The 27,029-nt window shown below is 41.5% G+C and overlaps 1 protein-coding gene across 5 annotated transcripts in view; it reads right to left on the bottom strand.

Annotated features, from left to right (window-relative positions):
• Positions 1 to 27,029, bottom strand: part of CABIN1 (calcineurin binding protein 1) — a 257,070-nt gene that overhangs the window by 7,424 nt on the left and 222,617 nt on the right. For all 5 annotated transcript variants that reach the window (XM_089775176.1, XM_075897954.2, XM_075897952.2 and 2 more), the window contains exon 34: positions 16,626 to 16,899. In XM_089775176.1, coding sequence (XP_089631302.1) covers positions 16,626 to 16,899 — 274 coding nt within the window. The remainder of the gene's footprint in view (positions 1 to 16,625; positions 16,900 to 27,029) is intronic.

Below are 27,029 nucleotides of genomic sequence, written 5' to 3'. Positions count from 1 at the left end.
ACAGAATACTTATCCTTTAATGCTGATGATTTGTTTTGTTTGATTATAAGGTATCTCACTATTTCGACTGGCTTGCTAGATTTTAATTCTAGCTAGAATGTGTCATGTGACCTTACTGATTGGGTCTTCTGTGAAAATTTTAGCCTAATGCTCCAAGCTTGAAATATACCTAGTCTATTCATGTACCCATTCCATATTCAATAATCTGCTTTATTATTTTTTTTGTATTTGTCTTGTATATCTAATTTCATAGAATGAGATTAGAGATCACTTGCATAAAATTAAATTAAATTTATCAGCTCCTTTTAACTCTTAAGAGAATACAAATGAAAGGACATAAAGCTGATACCACCACAAGAATTTTCATTGTGATCTTTCTGGAAACAGCAATTATTAATGCAATATTGTTGCGAATGGTCCAAACTATCAGTAAGAGAAGCCAACATCAAATTAATCATTCAATAAATTCATTCTCAGATGTGTTAAATGCCCCTATATTGGCTAAGGCTCCTCATGACGCTGTTTTGAACCATGGTTACTTGAATCACATTTTTTTTAAAGTTTAAAAACTGAATTTACAAAATACCAAAAACTCACTTAACCTGTGATCTTACTGAACATGGGTGTGTACACATACAAATGTCCCTGTCATAATATTCAATATAATATGGAGTTATTCATTGTATTTCTTCTCTTTGGACAGAAAAAGCAAGAGACTGATGGATATTAAAAAAAAAGACACACAATTAAATTTTTTCTCATTCTTCTAAAACAGATTCTGAAGAAAATATCCCAATACTTGCCTTTGCGGAAGACAGTGTTACAGCCCTGACGAACATAATGTCCTAGTTCTGCTTATAAAAACTTTCCCCAGGGAGGCAAGGACTCCACTAAGTCATGAGCGACAGTATTCTGCATCAGCACAACAGCATGAAGAAATCGATAAAGCATATTCTGGAAGTGTTCAGAAGATCATTTTTAGCCCTGTTCAACTACATCTTTCTATATCACACAGTACAGGCACCAGCCTGGCAGATTTTCAGATGTTAGTTCCCCAAACACAGCTTTAGAATAAAATCAGTTTTTGAGGACATGTCCCCAGGCAGAAGATGCGACACTTTACTTTAGAGATTTATTTGGCACTCAAACCCTATAGTGCAACTTGCAAATAGTAAGCCCAAAGGGAAACAAAGATCTGCAACACAGAAGATGTATATCAATATTTAAGTAGAAAAGTTCATGGCTGTCTGAGCAAAATGGAGCTGAATAAGATAAAAATTAGCGTACCCCTTCCCAAAACTCTCTATTACACATAATACAATATATACAATAGAAAGAGGCACATCATACCTTTCAACATCTCCCTGCTCTAGTGAGGAAGAAACAAGCTGAAAACAATTCAGTGCAACAACCTACTCCAGCTTTCCTCTCCAACCTCTTTCCACTTGTTGCCAGGGTAACCAGTGTTTGCAGATGCCTATAGCGGGCGCCTGGGTTCATGACTTCATTATAGTTAATATTCTCTCTCACTGCCTCTCTTCAGAGAACACATTATATACATACAGATCTACAACTACAGATATATCACACACTGCCAGTGAACATCATATATACAAATATCACAGGTTATTTTGCAAATCTAACATGTATACAATGAAAAAATGGCAAATATTCTCCCTGCATTTTACAGATGCACAGAAAGTTTACAAGCAGAGGGCCTGTAAGTCAAACTGCTGTTCTGCTCTCTTTCTGCTCTGCACAGTGTCATTTAATTTCCTTGTACTGACAGGTATTACAAGAGCCCAACATTATGTTGTTAATGTTTTAATCAGAATCAAACACCTGCCTTTATTTATTGAGAAAAACAGACTGGATAATATGATTAACACCTTAAACTGCTGCTTTCCAGCTGTTCAAGGGCAGCAACTATTAAGGCATATTAAGAATTAAGAGTGAAGACAAAGGGCAAAATACCTCATCAAAGGACAGACAAAAGAGCTGAGCTCTGAAGCTAAATTCCAAAACAGATTCACACCTTGGTTTCAAAAAGGCATGACTGGGAGAAACCATAGCGAAGAACATCAAGTGCTTAAGTAGGCAATACAAAAATCCCTACAAGTATTGTATTATGAAAGGAAGGAATTCCTAGAAAAATATAATAGTAATAAACAGTCCTATCGTACTTTATATCATAAAAACGTTTTGACTGTGTCTAAAGTATTCTGCAATCCTTACTAACACTGAATAGTACTCACATGATTTGGTCTCAGTGACCTCAATGCGTTTAATTGCACGTAAGTACTACTCTCAGCTCAAGCAAAGAGTTGCAGAATCAAACCTTAATTCACCACGCAAGGCTGGTAAGTTCTGTAATCTCCATTTTTCAGCAGGGGCATAGACATGGGGCCAAACTCTCTGCTCCAAACGCCATACCCCATCCCCCTTTTTTTAAGTGCTCAGAAAGCCTTCAAAGAGGTGTGCTAGTGCATAAAGGCATGGACTCTACCGAAAAGCTTTCTGCATCCTTCCTATCCTTAGCCTGAAGAGTGGGGAGCTTCATGCCTATAAAAGGGAGGGGAATTAAATGCTCCATAAAGAGTTAAGGAATATGTCCTAGACTACACAGCAAGCAAGTCACGGAGGTAGGATTAGCATTTTGGTATTTCTGGCTGACGGTATTGTACTTAGTTTAGTCTATGCTGCCTCTCTAAAGGGAATAATATTGTGCCTGCTTCAGGGAAATGGATGAGATGAATTAACAGGGCTTTTGTATCTCTAGCATTCTAGGTCTTTAGCATGAAGATCCACATAAATACACAGTGCAGAGAAAGTTAAACTGGAGCAGATGAAGAGAAAAAAAAAAGGTAGAGTGTGGAAGTTAGAAGAGGGCTTAAAACATATTGTTACCAATATCAGTGCACAAATTGTGACACAAAATAAAAGTAATGAATATCTGAATGGAAGTGCAACATGCAAGAAACCAGATCTAACAATGAAGCAAAAAGCACATTTCACAAAATCCTGGAGCAAAAAGTTTTGGAGCAAAGTTATGTGGTCTAATGTAAGGAAAGATTCTCAGATAACCATGGTGAAGAGAATACTGCACTGTAAGGGTTAGGGTTGCCAGATGTCTGGTTTTCACACGGACAGTTCGGTATTTGTGGGCTCTGTCCGGTAAAAAAACCAGGAAATACTGGACATGTGCAATGTCTGGTATTTCCTGTTTCCCTGGGACGGAAGCCCAGTGGGGACAAATTTCCCTTGCTGCATCTGGTGGGGGATTGAGGGCAGTGGCAAAGTCTAGCAAAGGAGGAAGCAGAAGGGGGGCAGTTGCTGGGTGCCACGCCAGGAGGGCGCTGGGCTGGGAGTGGAGTGCACGCTGCTCTGGCCCATGTGACCAGCAGAGACCAGGAGCTGACCATGTGATGCCTCCCCCTCTACAATGTGAGCCGAGAGAGCTGGGCCGGGTGTCAGGAGCAGCCACTTTAAAAGTCAGATTGTTCCTCTGTGCCTGGCTCTGCGGGGGTGAGTGCATTGAAATGGGGAGGGAGATTTGATTGGAGCGGGGGCTCCCGACACTGGGGATGCCTGCCTCAGGGGGAGTGCACTGAGATGGGGTGCTGCTAGGGGGGCCTGGTTCTGAGGCAGGGATGAGTGCATTGGAATGGGGAGACTGGCTCACGGGGAGGGGTGGGTGCATTGGTGGTTAGTGTGTGGTCCCAAACTAGAAGGACTGATTAACAACTTTGGCTCCCCCCCTTTCTTTTTTTGCTTAACAACTTTGGACTCCCGGTTTTTCCCCCAGGTGCTTTTATTTATTTATTTTTGGCGGGAGTAGGGAAGGTGGAGATGTTCGGTATTTTTTGTTAAACCATCTGGCAATTGTAGTAAGGGTACATTTACATAGCAACATTATTTTGAAATAACTAGCATTACTTCAAAATAACTTAGTCCACATCTGCACAGCGGGCAGTTATTTTGAAATAACGTCAAATACTGTCAAGCTGGAGGACTTCTTACTCCGACTCCTGTAACCCTCACTGTATGAGGAGTAAGGGAATTCAGAGGAAGAGTGCTCTACGTCAAAATAAGTGCTGCGTGGATGATCCCTATTTCGAAATAAGCTATTTCGAATCATGATACACAATTGATGTAGCTCAACTTGCGCTGCTTATTTCAAATTATGCTCTGCTGTGTAGATGCACCCTAATTGAAAAGTGAAAGTGTCTAACTCCAGTTCTATCAGTACTGCAAAACTCATGGGGGGGAAAAGGAAAGCCCTAAAAAATAATGTTTTGTTCCCAAAATCCCCTTTATTAAACTTTAAAATCTGTTTCTAAATATCTTTTGAAGTCTAAAGTTTGTTGTTCAGTCCCATAAATTCTTCACAGTGCTAGTTAAAAACCAGTAAGGTCATTGATTTTAGTGTCTTAAGATCTGACTCAGCAGGAGTCAATAACTTGGAAAGAACACAGTGCTGTTAGAGAACAGCAGCAGTTTTTCATTTATAGTCCATTGCTGATGAATACTGTGTATGTTAATCTGTTGTTTGAATGGAATACCTGCCTGGCAAAAGTGGCAGGTCTCTCCCTTGTCTGACAATATATCATCCTTCTTGATCCCTGAGCCAATTATACACAGTAAAGATTAGACCTGTGAACGGTTCAAGCTTTAAAGCTTTATATAAGTTACGCAATAGCTGTGGCGTAGATCTTCAGCTGGGCTTATATTCATCTTTCACTTGGGTGGACATGCAGGTGATCATACCTACTACAATTTCTATCACTTGTATGTGCAATTTTTATTTCATTTGCAATGTGCAGGTAAGTTAGCTTCTGCACTCAAAAACTCCATTAATCTCAATGTATTTTGCAATTGTTAACCTTTCTATGAACAATGGTTTACACCATTTAAAGACTGCATGCAAAGATTAACATACATGCATGCTTGCAATTTTGAACACATAAAAGAGGTGCCCAACAACTGAAAATCCCACAGTATAAATTTGAAATGTGTGTACAGTCAAAAGTCCATATACATTGTCTCACTATCAGCTCTTCTTAGAAGATCACACTGTGTCAGGAAGATATATTCCAATATCTCTAATCATAATTTTGCATACTGTAGGTCTATCCTTGTTGTTTTAATTGCATGTATACATATACATAATGGATCTCACACACAGGATTAATTCTATAAAGGGATCCTGGTGACTAAGAGTTTGTAATATAGATCATACATGTAGAATTCAATTAGTAGCTAACAGAAAAAAGAAAGGGAGTAAAGCCACTATGTGGACTGAAATGTTTTTGGCATTAATGTGTCATGCTAGCTACCTAACTCTTATCTGCTGTATCTTAAATGGGTATATTGTGAAGATTAGGGAGAACACAAGAACTAGTGGTCGCCAAATGAAATTAACAGGTATCAGGTTTAAAGCAAACAAAAGGAAGTTTTTCTTCATGCAGCGCACAGTCAATCTGTGGAACTCCTTGCCAGAGAATGCTGTGAAGTCTAAGAATATAACAGGGTTCAAAAAAGAGCTAGATAAATTCTTGGAGGATAGGTCCATAAATGGCTATTAGTCAGGAATGGTGTCTCTAGACTCTATTAGAACTTGGTTAAGGGCAATAGGATGATGCTTTCTGGTTCTGTTCATTCCCTGTGGGGTAACTGACATTGGCCACTGTTGGAAGACAGGATATTGGTCTGACCCACTGCAGCTATTCTAAGGTTCTTATGAAAAAATGTATCCAATCAAGTGACCAGCTTGAACTAAAGTGAGGCAAAAATGAATTAAGAGATCCTTCACAAACAGGAAAGACTTCAGTGATAATCGAAAGTGACGTTGTTCTCAAAGTGCACCTGTGGTGAAGACAGAAAAAAAAATCTGCATGAAAGACATAGATTGTAATGAATGAGACAAGAGGAAGTGAGTATACCAAGGCCAACCTTAGGCGACTCATGTAGCAAGAGATCAGAAAAGAGAAAACATAGACCATCTGTAACTGGCTCTTGGTTCATTCCTTCTAGCAAATCCATCCACTGTAAAATCTCAGCCTGGAGTATACAACTAACAGATACCACACTGCTTGCCCTATTTCAGAAAACCTTATTAAAATGGAGATGAAAGCTCAGGAAAACCAAAAAAAAAGTGGTCAAGAGAATAAGAGAAATAAAGGAGGGAGAGATGGCAAATGGAAGTAAACGAGGGGGAGAAGACAACAAGAAAAAGACATAAGGGGTTATAAAAATAATAAGATTTAAGATGAGATGCTGAAATTCTCGCCTGAAAGAGCTCTTACTAAAATGAACCTCAGCAGCTTCAGAATGAAATGCCAAGCCCACCTCTTTGGTAGAGCTTACCCAAAATAACATCACATGTTTAAAAAAGAAATAAAGGGAGTCAAGTCCCTAGAAAGCAGAAGGCATAAAAGAAACCCATGATGTTGTGAGAAAGCTTGGGTTTTGCACTTCACTCAGAAGGAGACAAAGATTCATGGTCATACTAGATCTTGTCCAGGAGCAAGTTTCAGTTTTTCTGGCCAGTCACCGAGAAAGCTCCATTTTCTGTGTACCATGTACCATTCTTAGGTCTGGCACTTCCATTTTCCAGTGGAACATAGCTGTCAGTGCAGATCACTGATCACACAGGATTAAGGAAGTCCCCCAGTTAACGTAGTCCAGTCCCAAGATGGACTGAAATCTCAAATTTAATTCAGAATTTGGAAAAGAAGAGAGCAATAGGATCATGTGATCTTGGCATTCTGTGCTGGAGAGCAGATGGACTGCTGTATTCTGAGCTAACTACAGCTTATATAAAGGTTGACATTTTGTCTGTGGGTATAGAAAATTGCAATAAGCGAACCCACATGTTGCTGTTGATCTGTATGGCTAAACCCAAACAAATTAGAATTGGGGTGCCATCTAATCAGTCACAGATAAAAAAAGAATGATTTCGATGCTTAAAAACAAAAAGATAGAAATGTAGCCATGTTAGTCTGGGGTAGCTGAAGCAAAATGCAGGACAATGTAGCACTTTAAAGACTAACAAGATGGTTTATTAGATGATGAGCTTTTGTGGGCCAGACCCACTTTCTCAGATCAAATAGTGGAAGAAAATAGTCACAGCCATATATACCAAAGGATACAATTAAAAAAAATGAACACACATGAAAAGGACAAATCACATTTCAGAACAGGAGGGGGATGCGGGGGTAAGGTAAGTGTCTGTGAATTGATGATATTAGAGGTGGGGAGAGTGGGACGTCTGTGAGCTAATGGTATTAGAGGTGATAATTGGGGAAGCTATCTTGGTAATGGGTAAGATAGTTAGAGTCTTTGTTCATTCCTTCTCGGAGAGTGTCGAATTTTAACATGAATGACAGTTCAGAGGATTCCCTTTCAAGTGCAGATGTAAAAGGTCTTTGTAGCAGAATGCAGGTGGTTAAGTCATTGAGAGAGTGTCCTTTCTGGTTAAAATGGCAAGAAACTGTTTTTTCTTTGTGATCTTGTCTGATATCTGTTTTGTGGGCATTAATCCTTTGGCGAAGTGTCTGAGCTGTTTGTCCAATGTACATAGCAGACGGACACTTTCGGCACATGATAGCATAAATTATATTTCTGGATGCGCAGGAATATGTGTTCTTGATCTTATAACTCACTTGGTTAGGTCCAATAAGGGTATCAGCAGAATGAATATGTGGACAAAGCTGGCAACGGGGTTTGTTGCAAGGGAAGGTACCAGGGTTGGTATTAGTGTGGTATGTCCTGTGGTTGTTGGTAAGAGTCATCTTGAGGTTAGGTGGTTGTCTATAGGAGACTATGGGTCTGTCTCCCAGAGCCTCTTGGAGTATGGTATCCTGTTCCAGTATAGGTTGTAGTTTATTGATAATGTGTTGGACAGGTTTAAGTTGGGGGTTGTAGGTGATGACAAGTGGTGTTCTATTGTTGGTTTTCTTGGGTCTGTCTTGAAGTAGATGGTTTCTAGGTATTCGTCTGGCTCTTTCAATTTGCTTTTTTATTTCTCCGGGTGGGTAGTTGAGGTTTATAAATGCTTGGTAGAGATCCTGAAGCTTCTGGTCTCTGTCAGTGGGATTAGAGCAGATGCAGTTGTATCGAAGGGCTTGGCTATAGACGATGGATTGTGGGGTGTGTTCTGGATGGGAGCTGGAAGCATGTAGGTAACTGTATGAGTCGGTAGGTTTTCTGTAGAGAGTGGTGTCTAATTTTCCATTGTTGATTTGTACTGTGGTGTCCAGGAAGTGGATCTCTGGTGTAGAATGGTCCAGGCTGAGGTTGACGGTGAGGTGTAGGTTGTTGAAATCTCTGTGGAATATCTCCAGTGTTTCTTGGCCATGCGTCCAGATCATAAAGATGTCATCGATGTACCATAGGTAGAGAAGAGGTGAAAGGGGACGGGAGTTGAGGAAACGTTGTTCTAGGTCAGCCATAAAGATGTTAGCATACTGTGGGGCCATGCGTGTACCCATGGCTGTGCCGCTGATCTGGAGGTATAAGTTGTTCTCAAACTGGAAATAATTGTGGGTGAGAACAAAGTTACATAGGTCTGCTATCAGGTTGGCAGTAGTGTCCTCTGGGATAGTGTTTCTAATTGCTTGTAATCCGTCTTCATGTGGGATGTTGGTATATAGAGCTTCTACGTCCATGGTGGCAAGGATGGTGTTATTGGGGAGGTTATCGATGTTTTGTAGTTTCCTTAGGAAGTCAGTAGTGTCTCGGAGATAGCTGGGGGTGTTGGTTGCGAAGGGTTTGAGAAGAGAGTCTACATTGCTGGATAGACCAGTAGTGAGCGTGCCAATACCAGAGATGATGGGACGTCCGGGGTGCCCAGGTTTATGGATCTTGGGAAGCAGATAGAACAATCCTGGTCGGGGGTCAGAAGGTGTTCCTGTGTGGATTTGTTCCCGAGTAGCTGTGGGGAGGCTTTTAAGGAGACAGTGTAGTTTCTTTTGGTATTCCAAGGTGGGATCAGAGGGGAGAGGTATGTAAAATGTGGTATTCGAGAGTTGTCTGGTTGCCTCCTGGATATTAGTCGGCCTTATTCATAGTGACCACAGCACCCCCTTTGTCAGCTGGTTTGATTATAATGTCCAGGCTGTTTTTGAGACTCTGGATGGCATGGTGTTCAGCGCGGCTAAGATTGTGTGTTGCTTGTTGTCTGCGAATAATGTCAGTCTGTGCGTTGTTGCGGAAACTTAGTATATAGAAATCCAGATTGTAATTCCGACCGTCAGGGGGAGTCCATATAGAATTATTTTTCCTTTGGTGTTGATAGGGGGGATCTGGTAGGTCAGATTGATGTTCATTGGTGGTTTGGAAATATTCTCGGAGGTGGAGGCAGCGAAAAAAAGCCTCAAGGTCACCACAAAATTGTATCCAGTTTGTGGGGGACGTGGGGCAGAAAGAGAGACCCCGGGACAAGACAGACTCTTCTGCTGGATTGAGTTTGGATTCCACCTTGGAATGAGGAGTACAGCTAGTTTGGATTAGAAGTCTAATCCGAACTAGCTACTCCGTGCCGCGTGTAGCCGCGCAGCACGGGGTTCGAACTAGCTGGCATTTAAAAATGGCGCCGGCCGGCTTCATGCAAATGAAGCCCGGGAAATTCAAATCCTGGACTTCATTTGCAATTGCGGATGACTACATTACCCCCGCTAGTTCCAACTAGCAGGGTAGTGTAGACATACCCAGAACTACTTCCCACTCCAGTTGCATCACTTCAGTATTTTAAGCTTCAGCTTCAATCAGCGCTGTGCACACAACTGCTGAACTCAGCCAACCCAGGAAAGCTGGGTAAAGGTGCTATTTGTATCTGATATGAAGGCAATGTAGAGCTAGGTGTCTTCTATAAACATCTGGCATTTTAGTTTCACAATCTTTCCTTGTGGTTTTTTCAGGAATCATTAAAAAAGGAATAGAGAGTAAGACAGAGAATATCTTATTGCTCTTATATAAATCTATAGTACGCCCACATCTTGAATACTGCGTACAGAAGTGGTCTCCTCATCTCAAAAAAGATATAGTGGCATTAGAAAAAGTTCAGAGAATGGTAGCAAAAATGATTAGGGATTTGGAACGGGTCCCATATGAGGAGAGATTAAAGAGACTAGAACTTTTCATCTTGGAAAAGAGGAGACTAAGGGGGGATATGATAGAGGTCTATAAAATCATGAGTGGTGTGGAGAAAGTGAATAAGGAAAAGTGATTTATTTACTTGTTCCCATCATATAAGAACTGAGGGGCCACCAAATGCAACTAATGGGCAGCAGGTTTAAAACAAATAAAAGGAAGTTCTTCTTCACACAGCGCATACGCAATCTGTGGAACTCCTTGCCTGAGGAAGTTGTGAAGGCTAGAACTATAAAAGGGCTTAAAAGAGAACTAGACAAATTCATGGAGGTTAAGTCCATTAATGGCTATTAGCCAAGATGGTTAAGGAATTGTGTCCCTGGCCTCTGTCATGGGGTGGAGATAGATGGCAGGAGAGAGATCACTTGATCATGACCTGTTCGGTTCACTCCCTCTAGGACACCTGGCATTGGCCACTGTCGGCAGACAGGATACTGGGCTGGATGGACCTATGGTCTAACCCAGTATGGCCATTCTTATATAATTTGAATTGGGGAAAAAAAAGAAATGGGAGGGAAAAAAAATGAAAAATTGAGATAACTCTCTGAGAACTCTAGAGATGGAAGAGCAAATGCCCATCATGATTCTCTCGGTGATGTCTAGGGTGTAAATTAATCCATCATAACATGATACTTGCCGTGTCTCTGAAGTAGGGCAGGAAAATTTTACACCCTGCCATATTAAATACTGTCTTAACATATATCAAAAACCTCCCATCCTACAATCACCTTTATTTTGACCTTCTCCCTTTGAGATAACTATTTCTGCCCATTTTTGTTGTATAGCTATTATCAAAATGTCACTCAACCTTGTGGGCTCTACACAGCCTTCTTCAACCACCACAGTATCTCATTTATTATATTTCAACAGATAGTGCTTATGTACTTGTACAGGAAAATCAGTACAGGCAGTCCCCGGGTTACGTACAAGATAGGGACTGTAGGTTTGTTCTTAAGTTGAATCTGTATGTAAGTCGGAACTGGCATCAGCCGCTGCTGAAACTGATCAGTTTCAACAGCCACTGAATCTGGACACCAGTTCCACTTATATACAGATTCAAGGTAAGAACACCAGGCGTCCCCAAGTCAGCTGCTGCTGAAACTGATCAGCAGCTGATTCCAGGAAGCCCAGGGCAGAGCAACTCTGCCTCGGGCTTCCTGTAGTCAGCCGCTGGTCAGTTTCAGCAGTGGCTGACTTCGGGACGCCTGGGGCAGAGCAGCTCGGGTGCTGCTGGCTTGGTCCAGTAGCGCGGCCGCTCCTCAGAGCTACTGGACCAACCCAGCAGCACCCGAACTGCTCTGCCCCAGGCATCCTGATTCAGCCACTGCTGAAACTGATCAGCAGCTGAATCAGGACACCTGGGGCAGAGCAGCTGGGGTGCTGCCGGGTTGGTCCAGTAGCGCCAAGGAGCGGTGCTGCGGGACCAACCGGCAGCGCCCCACCAGTTCTACCACAGGCCCCCGGCTTTGCTCCACGTCTCCCTGGTCTTCTGGGAGGGCACTAGCTGCGTCCCCGCCCCCCCAGCAGACCAGGGAGACGTGGAGCAAAGCTGCAGAGGACCCGGGCCGAACCGTGGCGCTTCCAGATCAGCGCCGCGGTCCGGCCCGGGTCCTCCGCGGCTTTGCTCAGCGTCTCCCTGGTCTGCAGACCAGGGAGACGCTGAACAAAGCGGCGGAGCACCCGGCAGGACCCACGCCGCTTCCAGCTGATCTGGAAGCGGCCGCGGGTCCGGCCCCCGGTGCTCCGCCGCTTTGCTCCCGTCTCCCTGGTCTGCTTTTCTCGCCCCGGAGAAGGCGGGCGGTGGGACCAGGCGTCCCGTTGCTCTAGTTCTCCGGGGCGAGAAATCCCTGTTGGTAACTGCGGATCCGACATAAGTCGGATCCGCGTAACTCGGGGACTGCCTGTATATTCTTAACTTATTCCATTGTGTCCAGATATTGCAAATATTTGGGATCAAAGCAGGATATTTACACAAAATGTATGCTGCAATACTTAAGACACTACAGACACTAAGGTTGTAGTATTTGCCTTAACTCAGAATTTCCTAGCTTTGGAAGGATCATGTCTCAGCTTCAATGTTTGATAAAAATCTGTTTTTCATGTAAGTAAAGGTGTCATTTACAAGTTTCAGGAAAAATGAATCATGGCAAATTAAAACAATTGAATGTATTTGGAAGTCAAAAGTGATAAAGCTCTGAGTACCGTTACCATAACAGATGGCAGAGGTAAAAATACGGCAACTGATGGCAGGTGATTAAATCTTAGTCTGCATTGCATTCTGCTCTAGTCTCACCAGAGGGACCCAACTCTCCTCCATTGCAATTCCTTTCTGAAGGAATGGAGACCAAAGTACAATGTTGGTGAACTGCTGCTCTTGGGAAGTGGTGGGTGTGGCTATTTAAGGTGAGGAGAAGAAAAAAAGAAAGGGGAGGGGACATGTCAAACGAATCATAATAATCAGAAGATTCTCACCAGTTAAAATCTTAACCTTTTATTTTTTATACTTTAATGTTCTTTAAAAATTTCAGCATTTATGTAGCAGGTTGGGACCCATTCTGCCACCCTCCATTTTATATGCTGCTTTAGTGCAATACTGGTTTCAAACATAGTCATCCTCACTTCTGAATAAATCAAGATGTGGAAAGACTCTCCTGCACCTCCTGCCTGGACCTGTCTTGGTACTTTCCTGACCACTTCTTATAATAGTCATCACTAGATTAAGAAATGAGGGGGCAGAGGGCAGGAGACCATCTAAGGAAAAAGCAACCATACTTGTAAGATTTTCAGAGCTGTGGAACAGTACAGCTATTGATATTGTGAGAGAGCTGGAGAAGGTTTATCCTACTTGACCTATTTTACAGCTCTCCCCTGAGTCAATTCTGAGCTGAGCTAAAAAGGCTGGCAGCTCCATATGAATTTATGTCTAAATGGAGGAAGTTTCCATGTGATCATTAGCACCTGGTCATTGGACTTCATCATGCTGTAGTTTCTGTGCTGGCTGCTGTACACGAGTTCCAATATCTCATTAAACTGTTTATATGGGGAAAGACTGGCAGAACACCAACACTGCTTGGAAAACCGTTGTTTACTCAATGAAGTAATGAAGGATTACAGTAGCTAGTGCTTAGGGACAGGGAATCTTCTGAGATGGACAGAGATGACGGGGGTTTGAAAATGGCTACTAAAAGGAAAGGCAGGAAGGAAAATGAATGAAAATTTAAAAATATTACTTGGAAAATGAGGAAGAGGAGAGTCTTTACAAAGAAAAAGAGAACTTCTAGAGGAAAAGAGCAAAAAGAAAGGGTAAAACTTGAATTTAGCAATAATTTTTTTAAAAAGATGGGTGTGGCTCGAGAAAAGAGTAAAAAGAAAAAAGAAGCAAAGGACTGAGCAGTAATTGGAGTCTCTCCCAGCTAGAGAAACAATCTGGTAGGTGGGTTTGAGATCCAGACAGCCGGATATGATACATGCATTCAGCACTGAAATGAGAGCCACACAGAGAAAGACTCTTGATCTTCAGACAGGAGACTTCAGGGCAATACTTTTGATAGCTAACCCACCTCTTTCCCACCACCGGAAGATGTATAAAAATCATGAAAGAAGCTATCAGAAGCTTCACAAATCACTAAAAGGCCTCGAGAGTCAAAAGATTAAAATAAATGTTCCAACGACTGTAGAATGGCCTGAAAAATTAGAGAGAGGAAAGCATGTCAGAAGTGCTTATGAGTTTTGTGCAAAGCAATGGCACAGGAGAGCGCTAACTTGCATTGTCATTCTTACCTCTAGCTCAGTGAGAACACTATAACTTACTTAAATTATTCCCTGTTAAACAAGCCTGGAAAGTCATCCCATGATAATACCTTATAATTCCATTTTTGGATAAATCTGACTGCAAAAGGATTTGCCAAGAAGGAAAGTGAGGTGATTATAATGTGACTATTAGTGGCGGATGTTAAATTTCAATTTCATCCTGAGAGATTAGCTTATTGGGAAAATTGATTTCTCTCTGGTTTGCTCTTTGTTGCTGATGTATTCGGAAGATTATGTGCATTTAGCAGCCAAAGCCGATTGCATAAGGGGTGTGTGCATCAACTGTACAAAGACACTCAGTCACGAAGCAAAATTACTTTTACACAAACTAGTCTGAGACTAGCTCATACAGTATTGATGATGATTCTTAATGAGTAAGCTCCAATTCCCTGACACTACCTTAACACTATTCTCATTTACTCTATCCTACCGTGCCTGGATGGATATAGGAGCTTTCACTCTTAACAGTAAATACCCAAGTTCCTGTAGGTTTGTCTCAGGCTTTTACTATTTGAAAATAGTTTGCAGATTTTCTTTATACAGTGAAACCTTTGTTATTTAGCACTTTGTTAACCAGAAAACTTTGTTAACCGGCATTACCCCCAGCCACAAAACTGTTTCATCTTCAGGCGCACAGGCCTGGTTTGATTTACCATGATTAGGTTAACAATGTTTTATTTAAGAAGTACTAATCATCTTTAACTCAAAATAGAAATGTGAGACCAACTGCCTCACATTACAAAACTACCAATATTAAAAACGAGTTTTACTATTATTGTCCATTGGTTTTTCCTAGGTTGATGGGACCCACAGATAACTGGAATTTTTAGATAACCAGAACTCCCTACTCCCCAAGCATACCAGACAACATAGGTTTTACTGTACATACAGGGCCCAAGTCATTTCTGAAAAAAAGGAATTTAGGCATCTTTGATGATTATGACTATAAAGTAAATACTAATTTGTAAAATATTCAAACTCTACAAACTAGAATTTTGATTATCTGAATGCAAGAGAAAACTCATTTCAGATAACTACAGTAAAACTCCGGTGGTCCGGCATCCAGTGGTCCGGTACGCCTGATGGTCCGGCACCAACTGCAACCTGGAAGTGCTCCGGCAGCTGCTTCAAGTTGTTAGAGTAATTGATTAACTGCGGCTGGATCTACAGCCGACACGCAGTTAATGTAGCTTTCCTCTCTACTGCCAGGAGGAGGGGGAGTAGGGGTTGGTGGGAGAGGGGGAGGGGGAAGAGGAGGGGACGAGGGTGTGCCAAAGCAGCCACATTCAGGACGTTCTGGTCAGTTACAGTCACTCCGGCTGGATCCACAGCCGACACGCAGTTAATGTAACTTTCCTCTCTACTGCCGGGAGGGGGGGGGGCAGAGGTCCCTCTCCCACCGACCCCTACCTTCCTCTGCCCCCCTCCTCCTGGCATTAGAGAGGAAAGTTACATTAACTGCGTGTTGGCTGTGCATCCAGCCGGAGTGACTGTAACTGACCAGAACGTCCTGAATGTGGCTGCTTTGGCACACCCTCGCCCCCTTCTCCTCCTCCCCCTCTCCCACCGACCCTTACCTTCCCCTGCCCCCCCTCCTCCCAGCAGTAGAGAGGAAAGTTACATTAACTGCGTGTAGGCTGTGGATCCAGCCGGAGTGACTGTAACTGACCAGAATGTCCTGAATGCAGCTGCCTGCCTGTCACCGCCTCTCTTCTTCCACCGCTCGCAGGCTCTGCCTCCCTGCAGCAGGAGGGAGGGTTTGGCACATCCCCGCTCCCTCCCCCGCTTCCCCTCTGATAAGACCCGCCCCTGCCAGAGTGGCATTTCTGATAATCCGGCACCACCTGGGTCTCAAGGGTGTCGGATTATCGGAAGTCTACTGTACATTGAAAATTCCCGCAATTATCAGACATCAAGTTACATGACCTTGTTTCAGATAATAATTTTGGATAATTGAGGTTAGACACATCAAGGCTAGATTAAGATTTAAGGCACAGTTTCACAATAGGACTATTTGGATAGCAACTATATAAAATGGTCCCTAATACATCTTCTTCTGATGCTAACCACGGACTCTAAACTGAACATATATTGCGTCTTTGCCCTTCTTATCTCTACCCTATGTAATCAAACTAAATTAGGATTACAAACATTATAATTCTAACATTCCAACCCTTTTAACCACTGTTTTCCTCCTAAGGATGTCAATCATATGTAAATACTTATTGGATAATCAACACACCAGTTGACTAGTCACTTCCCCCCACCTTGCTTCCTCTTTCTGAAAGAGGCAGCAAAGGAGTTGTGGGGAGGATGCCGTCCTTCAAAGCAACAGTGACATGTGAAGCAGGGCCAACTGGGGATTCCCCAGCTGACTCTGGGCTCCATATGGTGCTGCTGCTATGAAATGCTGCGGGGAGCTCAGGGCCAGTGTGGGACTGCTTGAGTCCCCCACTGGTCCCGTGCTCCCTGCAACGCTTTCGTCTTTGAAGTGTAGCAACAGCCCTGAGGTTGTTCTTTTGCACATGGCCTCTCGTGTTCTTTTGCACATGGATTAGTGGTTAAAAATTTCACTTGGATTCAGGATACTTCCACTTACTTACCATGTGCCTTGGGCAAGTCAATTAGAGAAGGTCAAGATATTTCATTAGGTGCAAACTTACCATGTGTAATGTAAGACATGCTGGGAGCAGTGTCTGCACACTGGCGTTGATGTGGCTCGATGTCCTTGTGTGAAGTCTGTGGTGGGGGCACTGAAGAAGATGCAGAGGAAGAGGGCTTGGGTTTGGACTGAAGGTCATTCAGTTTTAGAAGGTTTTCTGAAGTCACAGTGTCTGGATTCACTGGCGTGGGATGCAATGTTGTTGGAGTTGCTGGGAAGAAGCTCTCTTTATTGTCCTTTATGTGCTTTGGGGTGGTTGGTGTTTCCCCTATGGACTACATTAAAAAAAGGAAATATGGTGAGAAAAACGTGTGCTGCTGAGTTCATATATGTAATCTTATTGAACGGAAACTGCAAGTATTGTGGTCACTTACATAACACACAAAAATAATTTCACATATACATTAACCATAACAATAAAATCTTCCCTCAGAGGAGTATGTATCTTTCACACTTTACAGTTCATTTACTAAACCACCACCTGGAGAAGTTACTAGTATTCACATTTATAGTGCTCTAAAATAAGCTGCTTTGTATAGGAAGTTATTTATAACATAATATACTCAGCTGAATTTTGTTATTTACAAGATGAAATTTAGGAAGGTTCCAAACTCCAATGACTAGAAAGAAGCTCTTTCAATTAAAAATAGTTGTTGGCAAACTCTGGGCTTAATCTAACAGATTTGGGAAGAGCTGAGCTTCAAATCCCCAAACAAAGAAAATACTGTGTGTAAGTCTATGAAAGTGAGCATAAGAAATGGAGTAGACTAGAAAGTAGAAGGCATTTATATTTGTAAGAAAAAAATGTACTTATTATAAGATCAGTGATTATCACCCGTTACAAAAGAGAAAATAGTGCTGATGTCCAGGTTGAAATGACTGATCTCAAAGCTCTTTTGCACCTTTGGACCTTTACTTGAAGATAAAACATTAATACTAACAGCTATGCTCTCATCCAAGGGCACAGCTAAGAATACGATACACTGCTACTAGTTACATATTCAAGAGGTGGAACAGTGATTTAAATTCACCAAAGAAGGAAAAGACAGCTCAAACAATATAAAAACTCTCCTATTTTTTGTACTAACAGATAACCACTAAAGTGAAAGGAGAAAGGAGATTAATTTCCAGTTCATGCAGTAGAGCCTGTGCTTTTGGAACAAGAATATCAGAATTCTATCTCCGCTGTCCATGTTCTAAGAGACCGAGGTGTCCTAAATGGCCACAGGTTTGTTACAATAGCGTGAGGAGCAGAGGTTGAACTCGACTGACAAATTCCAGAGTGAATTTGGACCAGAGAATCAGCAATATCTGATACATTAAAAATTCAACATCGTAGAGGACTCCTGGACTTAAACGTATACGTATTACAGTGTGTGTATTTAACCGGTCTCAGTATTTTAATGGATATGATGAAACTCTCATTGCCAATTAATAAAAAAAGATATATTTACATTATACTTGTTATAATGGATCAGATAAGGTCTATCGTGTCTCAAGGAATGTCCAGTTTCTGACAGTTTAGAGGATGTAAAAACCTCTAATGCATCTAATTAATGTATGCAACGTTCTATAGAGAGGACAAATTTCCTGCATACATAATGTCGTAAATTCTGAAACTTGAATAGATAACTGAAGATGCTACTCATAGACAAAGCTACCCAAATATTAAAAATAATCCAGCCACACTCTTAGTAATGAATAAGCCTTATCTTTACACAGGTAAAAAACAACAAATGGTCTGGTAGCACTTTATAGACTAACAAGGTAGATGGCATCATGAGCTTTCGTGGGCACAGCCCACTTCTTCAGATACCATCTACATGTTTTGTTAGTCGCTAAAGTGCTACTAACCATTTGTTGTTTTTTTCTGTAACAGACTAACTTGGTTACTCCTTGAAGCTCCTTTACATAGGCAGTGAACACAGAAAGAGGAGAACGGAGAAGTGACAGATAGGGACTAAATTAGTAAATCGACTGACTGTAGGAGACAAGTAGTTTATATTACTGGTGGGAAATGAGTGCATGAATAGAAAGATCAGAGAGAAGGAAAAGTTAAGGTCTGGGGACCCACAAGGGATAAAGGAGAAAACAGATGTGAAGCAAGGAGAAAAAGAAAAAGAAAGGTACGTGAAAGGCGAGTCACGGCCAAGTTCCCCTCTTGGCCTTGCAGCTCCCTAATAAGCCTTGGGAAGGGGCTCAGGGCTGCTACGCACATGACTGGGGGAGAGGCTTGTCACCAAGGTATGGGGAGCCACCAGGCCCTGCACCCCTATCTGCAGTCAGAGGAGACTCTCAGCTGGCAGGTAAATGAGAAGGTTTATTAGTTATCAGGGACACAGCATCAAACAGACTTGTCAACTCAGGAACCAGAAGCAGTTGGTACAATCCATTTTGGGGACAGATGCACCCCAAGCCAGCCTAGCTTAACTTACACTCGCCACACTTCTCCCAGCCCTGGAGCTAAGCCCCTCCTCTGGCCTTTGTGCTGCTTGCCCCAGTAAAAGGTGTCACCTGGTTACACCCCCTCCCAGGCTAAAGATACAGAAAGCATCAGTCACTGTGTACGTGAGGAAGGCTGTCATACTGAAATGTCCATCACCTCTAGGTACTGGTGAAGTGCTCAGAGAAACTGAGGCACACACATGGCGTTACTGCAGGACAGTAGAAATCACATGCAGTATAACAAGGGGAATAAAATCCCCATGATGCTCGCTTTGTCACCAGGCCTCTTTCCCCTGGCTGCAGCATCAGGGCCAGATTAAGAAAGGGGCTTTAGAGGCTGCAGCCCAGAGCCATGGAGTGAGGGAGCCCCTTTAGCCCACGACTTGGGTGACAGCCCGTAAAGACCTTGTGTTCTGGACCAGCCATTCCTGGAGAGGGGGCTCCACGTGCTGCCATTCTTTCTCCCCTAGCTGGTGTCATGTCCCCGCTGAGTACCAGGAAGCGTTGTCCCTACAACTCCCACTGGCCAATGGGAGTTGCAGGAGGCAGTGCCTGCAGGTAAGCATGGGGCAGCATAGAGCCACTTGTTCTTCCCACCAAGTGGGAATTGTTCAAGATAAGCATCCTGCACCCCAAACTCCTGCCTCGAGCCTCCTCCTCTACACTAGCTCCCTCCTAGACCCCACACCCAACTACAAGCTCCCTCTTGCACCCTAACTCCTGCCCAGATCCCCCACCCTAATCTCCTGTCTTCAGTCCCCTCCCACTTGCCAAACGCCTCATCCCCAGCCCTACCCCAAAGCCCACATCCCCAGCCAGAGCCCTCATCCACACAACCCTGAGCCCCCTCCCACACTCCAAACCTCTTGGCAGATGGAAGTGTGTGTATGGTGGAGACAGAAATTTGACTGCCATAATACATGCATGCATTTGTACATACAAAGCCAATAAATATCTGGTAAATCTGAACTCAACAAACACTGAAAAGCACTATTATTGACAGTGGGGTTGGGCTTTGTTTTTAAATTCCTGCGAGAGCTCTTCCTTGGTGATAAAGAGCTGTAATGTGGTCACCAACCAGGAGATCAGGACCTTCTGGTAGACCCTGGAGCTTCAGCTACGTGATCCTGACAGGTTCAGCCAGGAAGCTATCAAGTACAGGCACTTCAGCTGCCCCTCCCTCCACTGCTGTGTTTCTTCTGCCCTATGCCTTGGACCTGCTTCCTGGGGCCTCCTGTGTATGGTGGAGGAGACTGAGGAGGGGGATGCTGAGATGTTAGAGTGTCCCCTTTCCTCCACCCCTTGCCCCACTGCCACAGAATGAGCAGGGTGGGGCCTCAGAAAGGGTGGGGCAAGAACAGGGCTTCAGCCTCATGGAAGGTGAGGCAAAGGTGTTTGGGTTTGAGGTGGAACCTGGATTCACTTAAATCACAGAGCATTAATTATAACATTTCTGGGATGATTTAAAATATTTAGCCTCGAGGATCAAAGATATCTGCAACATGCTCTGGTACAAAGATAAGATCCAGACTTTGACTGTAGGGAAAAGCAAACTGTGGCTTCCCATAAATATTTTTTAACTGTGAAAATTGGTAGTATGAAGGATACAGCATTTTTACTTCACTTCTGAGTTCCCAGCTCAAATTTTACCCTATGTGAAATGACTTCAGCATGGTCTTGGTCTTCCTGTTAGATGGTACCTTCACCCATTCATATTCTGGAAAAATACCAACCAGAACATGAAGTCTCAACAGCTGGAGTGATACCAACCAGAACATGGAATGCTGGAGTGATAATAGCAGCCATGCTGCACTATGTTACCCCTTCTAGTTCTCCTAAAATTCTATTTGAAAACTACCTGGTCATAGTATCTTTTCTACATTTCTGCATACTGATATTTGAAACAAGACCTCTGTTGAAACTTTCTTCAAAGTATCGTTAGAACTAACAGTAATGCCATAATATGGTATTCCATGTCTTTGAAGAACTGTATTTCAACTTCAGCATGGCCTCCTGATTTGGGTTTAGTGTATGGGTGTTGGTGGTCTGGCATATAAAAGGAGCTATGACTAGATGATCAAGTTTTCCCTTGTGACATTAAACTCTATGATATTCAAAACAGAATTATCCGATCAAGAGAGGTAAGATGGTAGGGTGAAAAATATTAATAAATGAAAAAAAGGAATAGTGGATTTTTCTTCCCTTCTTGCTCATTTAACAATTGTTTTCAGCTGCGGGCTGAGAGAGGCAAGCTTCTAATTACACTGAGAGTGCACCTCCAGTATAAAGTGAGAGGGGGATGCCATGGTAACTGGTGAATACAACAGTGAACAGAATGGTCCACCTTTCAGTAGAAATGAGATCTAAAAGTGCTCGTCTTTTTGTTCCCCTTTTCCCACCTTCTTCCACTTTTTTTGCTTTCTTTCTGCAGCATTAATAAAACCTACAGACTTTCAGCTCCATAAGCAGTCTCTGACATCTTGATGTGCAGAACGAAAAGAAAATGAGATGAAAATTAGCAGCAAGTGGGTGGAACAAAGAGGGGGAGAAAAACCACATGAAGCAGAACAAGACATGCTTATTTTCTAATTATTTAATGTTTCACTTAAAGCCCTTTCCCAGACAGAGATGGGGGAGATAAGAGCTTTTACAGATCAACAAGGTAAAAATGTGTGAAAGAAAAAAAAAATCTAGACCTCCAAGCCAGATCAAACAATATCCTCTTATCAGTTTCGTCCCTGAAGAAAAAATGTTTACAATCGTTCTAAATTGTCATCTTCCAAGATAGGAAGAACCCCCCCCGCCAACTGTAAATCCATTGACACTGAAATTTGAGAGACTGATTTCATTTTGAGACTGTCTTACAAAGCACTAGTTAAATGTTATATTGCAGAGAGATGGCTTTCCCACACGGAGTCCCCTTCAAAATCATTTTTTAATTTGTCATCATATAAAGATATAAAGAATGTTGATTTCCAGGATTTGAGAGTAACATTTTGGATTAAGAAAACACAAACATCTCTCGTACTTCCATTGTGAAACAGGCTGAAACATAGAAAAGTGTCTTTGCAGTTACTTTTTTCTTGAGAGGACATTCCTTTATATTATGGAACAGCCCCAAATTTAAACCAAAACAATGCTAAAGACAATAAGATGCCTTCTTTGCATTCTTTTTATTAAAATGTACTTATTTTGATTTCATTGGCAGGTTCCCTCAAAGCGTATTTTTAAAACAAGCCGATATTAAAAGTTGCTAAAAGGTTTCGACTGCCAAATTTAAAAGAGGAAAGGAAGAAAAGCTATAAACGGGGAGTGTCAAATACGTTATTTTGACAGGGTGTACAAAGCTGGGGGTAAAGAGGTTTTTAGATGAGGTGGTAACAGGAGAATAGGGTTTTTTGTAAATGGAGTGGGTAGGGATGGCTGGGAATTTCTCTCTCACTCTTCAGGAATGGGGATTTCAAAGCAGGGACTCAATTTGGCCAGAGAGTAGATAACACAAAGAAATAATCTTGTAATGTTAGAATAGCCTCCCTCATTGTCTTCTTGTGACTTTTAAAATGATCGTATGTGTAATACCCACCCAAGAACAATCTTGGAGTCATTGTGGATAGTTCTTTGAAAACATCTCAATGTGTGGCAGCAGTCAAAAAAGCTAACAAAATGTTAGGAACCATTAGAAAAATGACAGATAATAAAACAGAAAATATCATAATGCCACTATATAAATCCATAGAATGTCCACAACTTCAAAACTGCGTGCCATTTGGTTGCTATTTTTTTTAAAAAGGTATATTAAGAATTGGAGAAGATACAGAGAAAAGCAACAAAAATGATTTAAGGGTATGGAAGAACTTCCATATGAGGGCAGATTAAAAAGACTGGAACTTTTCAGCTTGGAAAAGCAATGAGTAAGGGGTGTATGTCATGGGACAAGCACCCTGTCCCCTTCAGGGGTTGGGCATCAGAACTTAAGAAACCCCTCAAAGGGTGCTCAGCCCCATGTGCATATCAGGTTCAATGACCCAGAGCCAATAACTACGCCCCTTCTCCGTGAGACAGTCAGATCTAGAGACCAAAGTCAATAACACTGTGTTTTTGCGGCCATAGTCACCAAGTCAGTAACAATGCCCCTTCATGCACAGCAGTGTGGCCTAGCAACCAGAGTCAATAGCAATACTCCCCTCTCTCAGGGCAGTTAGGCGGCCAGAGTTCACAATGACAATTCCTTTTCATGCAGGGTAGTGTGGTCTAGCAGTCAGAGTCAATAGCAACAGCTATAGCTCCCCATGTGGGGTTGATGGGGTGGGAAAGGAGGACCCAGGCCCACTCTCTCCTTCAGGTCCCAGACCAGGACCCATCAGCAGTGAAGTGGTCCAGCTCCAGCTCAGCAGGGAATCCCACCGAAACACACCGAACTCTAAGGGTAACTCCCTCACCCTGGGCTACATCCTACCATGCTTGCTGTTGCAGCCTTCCTCAACACTTTCCTCCAGACTGGAGGCTTCTCCAGCCATTTCCCATTGAGTGGCCTCCTTATCTTGGTCTGTAAGCAACGCTTCTCAGGAGTGCCGACAGCACCTCCTTCCCCCATGGTAGTCAGCCCAGACTGAGTGATTCCCAAAACCTTTATAACTGGCTTTCAGCTGCAGCATGCGCAGCAGGGTTGTGGGGCTGGGGCCTTTTCAGCCAGGTAACTGGGCCTAATCTTTGCAATGCGATTGTGCAGTTGGTACACCCCATTTTATAGAGACCTATAAGATCATAAATGGCATGGAGAAAGTGAATAAGGGAGTGTTATTTAGTCAGTTAAATAATACAAGAGTTGGGGTCGCCTAATAAAATTAATAGTCAAATTTAAAACAAATCAAAGGGAGCACTTCTTTATACAACTTACAGTCACCTTGTGGAACTCACTGAAGGGGTGCATTGTGAAGGTCAATACAAAAAATAATTAGAGAAATTAATGGAGGATAATCCCTACTGCTGACTGCCAGAAACTGGAAGTGGATGACAGAGGATAGATAACTCCACGACTGTCTCTTCTGTTCATTCCCTTTCAAGCACCTGGCAATCTTGTAAGATAACAGAATCCTGGGCTAGACTGACCATTGAGCTGACTCAGGAAGACTGTTTTTATGTTATGTTCTTATGCAGTAGGCAATGGGAAAAGCTGCTATAATGACTGTATTAGTAGTTCTGCTCACATGTATGATTCCATGCTTTCAAGAATTACAATATAATAGAGACACAGTTTACCTGCATACTGGAAATATATATTCTGGACACACTCAATTTACATGGTATTTTTCAGATATACAAAATTCTATGTTTGTTTGCAGTAGATGTTTGCAATATTTTATACACTTTTAACTTACATATCATTTCTCTGAGCTATTCTGAAGTGATAGGTAATATAGAATATATCCAGCAACTGCACATCACTAAGAAAGCTCTATTTATTCCTTACATGCCACTTGGCTTACCACAATTTCAATTATGATTCAAGAGGCAAATTGAAATTTTTGAAAATGTAGAGTTGTAACACTTATCAGACACTATAAGCTTCACAAGTTTCTGTTCCTGTGTTAAATAAAAGTGCTGTTTGTAAGGTATAGTTGGAAAGATTAAAAATTGCTTATAATTCTCAAAGTAGCAAAATGCTTTCAAAACTTCAAACATCTCTGAGACTAAGATTACAACCACATTGGAAGAAGCATAAAGATAAACAAAATGTCTTTCCAAACTGCTGTGTAACTGTGGACCAAATTAATTTCTGGTAAAACTCCAATGATTTCAAAGAGAATATAGCAAAGTGATTAATAATTATTCCACTGATAACAGACATAACCAGTGACTGATTGAAAGGTATATATGGAGAAGGAGAAAGTTTTGTTTGTAGAATTCCAAACCCTCCAGCATATGAAAGAAAAATGTTGTTAATATTTTAGCTAACATTACATAAGCTACAGTCTGTTATTGCCACAGTATCAGTCAGAGTGATTTCATCAATTTTCTAGAATTATCCCTGGACAAGACTCCCTAGTAACTTAGTTCACCAGATGATACTGCTTTCAGGTAATCATTTTGAAAATTGTGTATTTCCATTTCTGAGACAAGGGCAGTAGTATCTTATTCCTTTTGCTCTTTCAACAATAGTCAAAATTTATATTTTTAACAGCTAGGAGGATAGATTACAAGGCTTAAAGGGACAACTGTGAACATTTTGCTTGATCTCCTGCATGACATGGACTATAGATTTCTTTTGAAGTAGAGAACATTGTTAAAAATATAACCTTTATTTCAAATTTGTCAGTAATGTTAAAATTGACATTATTTTTTACATCCTGAAATTGCCTAGCTTCAACTTCTAGCACTGGATCTTGTTATCCCTTTCCCTGCTAGATTAAAGAGCCCATTATCAAATATTTGTTCACCATGTAGGTACTTACAAACTGATCAAGTCACCTTTAATTTTCTCTGGTTAAGCTGAACAGAGTAGGCTCTTTGTGCCTATCACTAAAGACATGTTTTTCTATACTTTAATCATTCTTGTAACTCTTCTCTGTACTCTCTCCAATCTATCAACATACTTCTTGAATTGTAGACACCAGAACTGAACAGTAGACACAACCATGCTTCGTACGGAGGTCAAATAAACTCTTTACTGTTTCTTGAGAAACCCCTGTCAATTCATTCAAGGATCACATTAGCCTTTTCAGCTGCAACATCACACTCAGAAAAGCCTGGAAAATTTGAAGTATATACAGATCAGATACACAGGGATTTTTTTCCATCTTGCTCTAGTTTTTCTTGGCTTTTTTGCCTTCAAAAATTATCTGGGTCAAGCAATGGAAACAATTATCCTTCATAATGGAATTCAGTTTTGAATCCCTTAGACTCAGAAGAAAACCAGAAGCCATGAGACAAAAACTCTCCTTATATAAAAAATATAGCTAATACCTTTATTATAAGTTAAACCCTTTATTAATGTATTTTTCTCTGAGCCAAGAAAGAGTCACCATCCTACCATAATCAAGGAAGCCCCGGTTAAGTGATTCAACAAGGCCTCTCAAAGTTTATAAATGAGCTTGGAATACAATTTTGGTCTCTAATCTCAAGTTGTGTGTTTTAATCAAAAGGTCATCTTTTGCCCCTTTATGACCTTACCATATTGTGAAGAAGGATGAACTAGACCCAAGAGAAAAATCTTTAATCACAGTAGTATTCATAACTGGAGAAAAGTGGTTCAGGGTTTTGTTTAAAGCTAGTTATTCTTTTTTCATCAAAATATCTTTTAGGATTTATTTTTTGAAGGCTTTATTTTCTATCATCTTAAGATATTCAAATTCTTCAGTCTGTATTCTTTAGTAATGCTGGTTACATAAAAATAATCATAGAAGAGAAACAATAAATACTGAGAATGATTAAATAACTAGAAGATAATAGAACTGTGATCAAGTATCAATGGCTAATGAAGAACAAACAATGCCAGACAAACCTGTGTATGTAATTCAGTAAAAAAAAGATCAGTGTACGAAGAAAATGCAGTATGTCTAATATAATCAGACTTTAAAAACACATTTAATACACATGTCGAGAAATCCTACTCACAAGATGAATTCAAAAAGTTTTTTTTATAGAATGAAGTCTGCCTGAAAGACCATAAACTGAGTAATGTAGAAATTAGGTAAAGTGACACAGGAAATCAGTGTTAAGTTTGGTTTAACATTTCTGTGAAACATCCAAGAATGGAAGTAAACAGCGTATTTATGAAATTCACAGACGTTGGTAACTTGGAAGGTATTGTGAGGCAAAAAATAATTAACAGAGACCTAAAGACATTAGATGTGGGCAGGAAATGCAACTTGGAAAAATACAAAGAATATTTCTGGGGAGAAAAAAAATATGAAACAATTAAGGAGAAGGAAAAAGCTGGAAAACAAAACAACAAAAGGAC

This window comes from Pelodiscus sinensis, chromosome Z, assembly GCF_052426305.1.
Source record: "Pelodiscus sinensis isolate ZL-2025 chromosome Z, ASM5242630v1, whole genome shotgun sequence".
Classification (NCBI taxonomy): domain Eukaryota; kingdom Metazoa; phylum Chordata; order Testudines; family Trionychidae; genus Pelodiscus; species Pelodiscus sinensis.
This window is presented reverse-complemented; position numbering and strand designations above follow the sequence as displayed.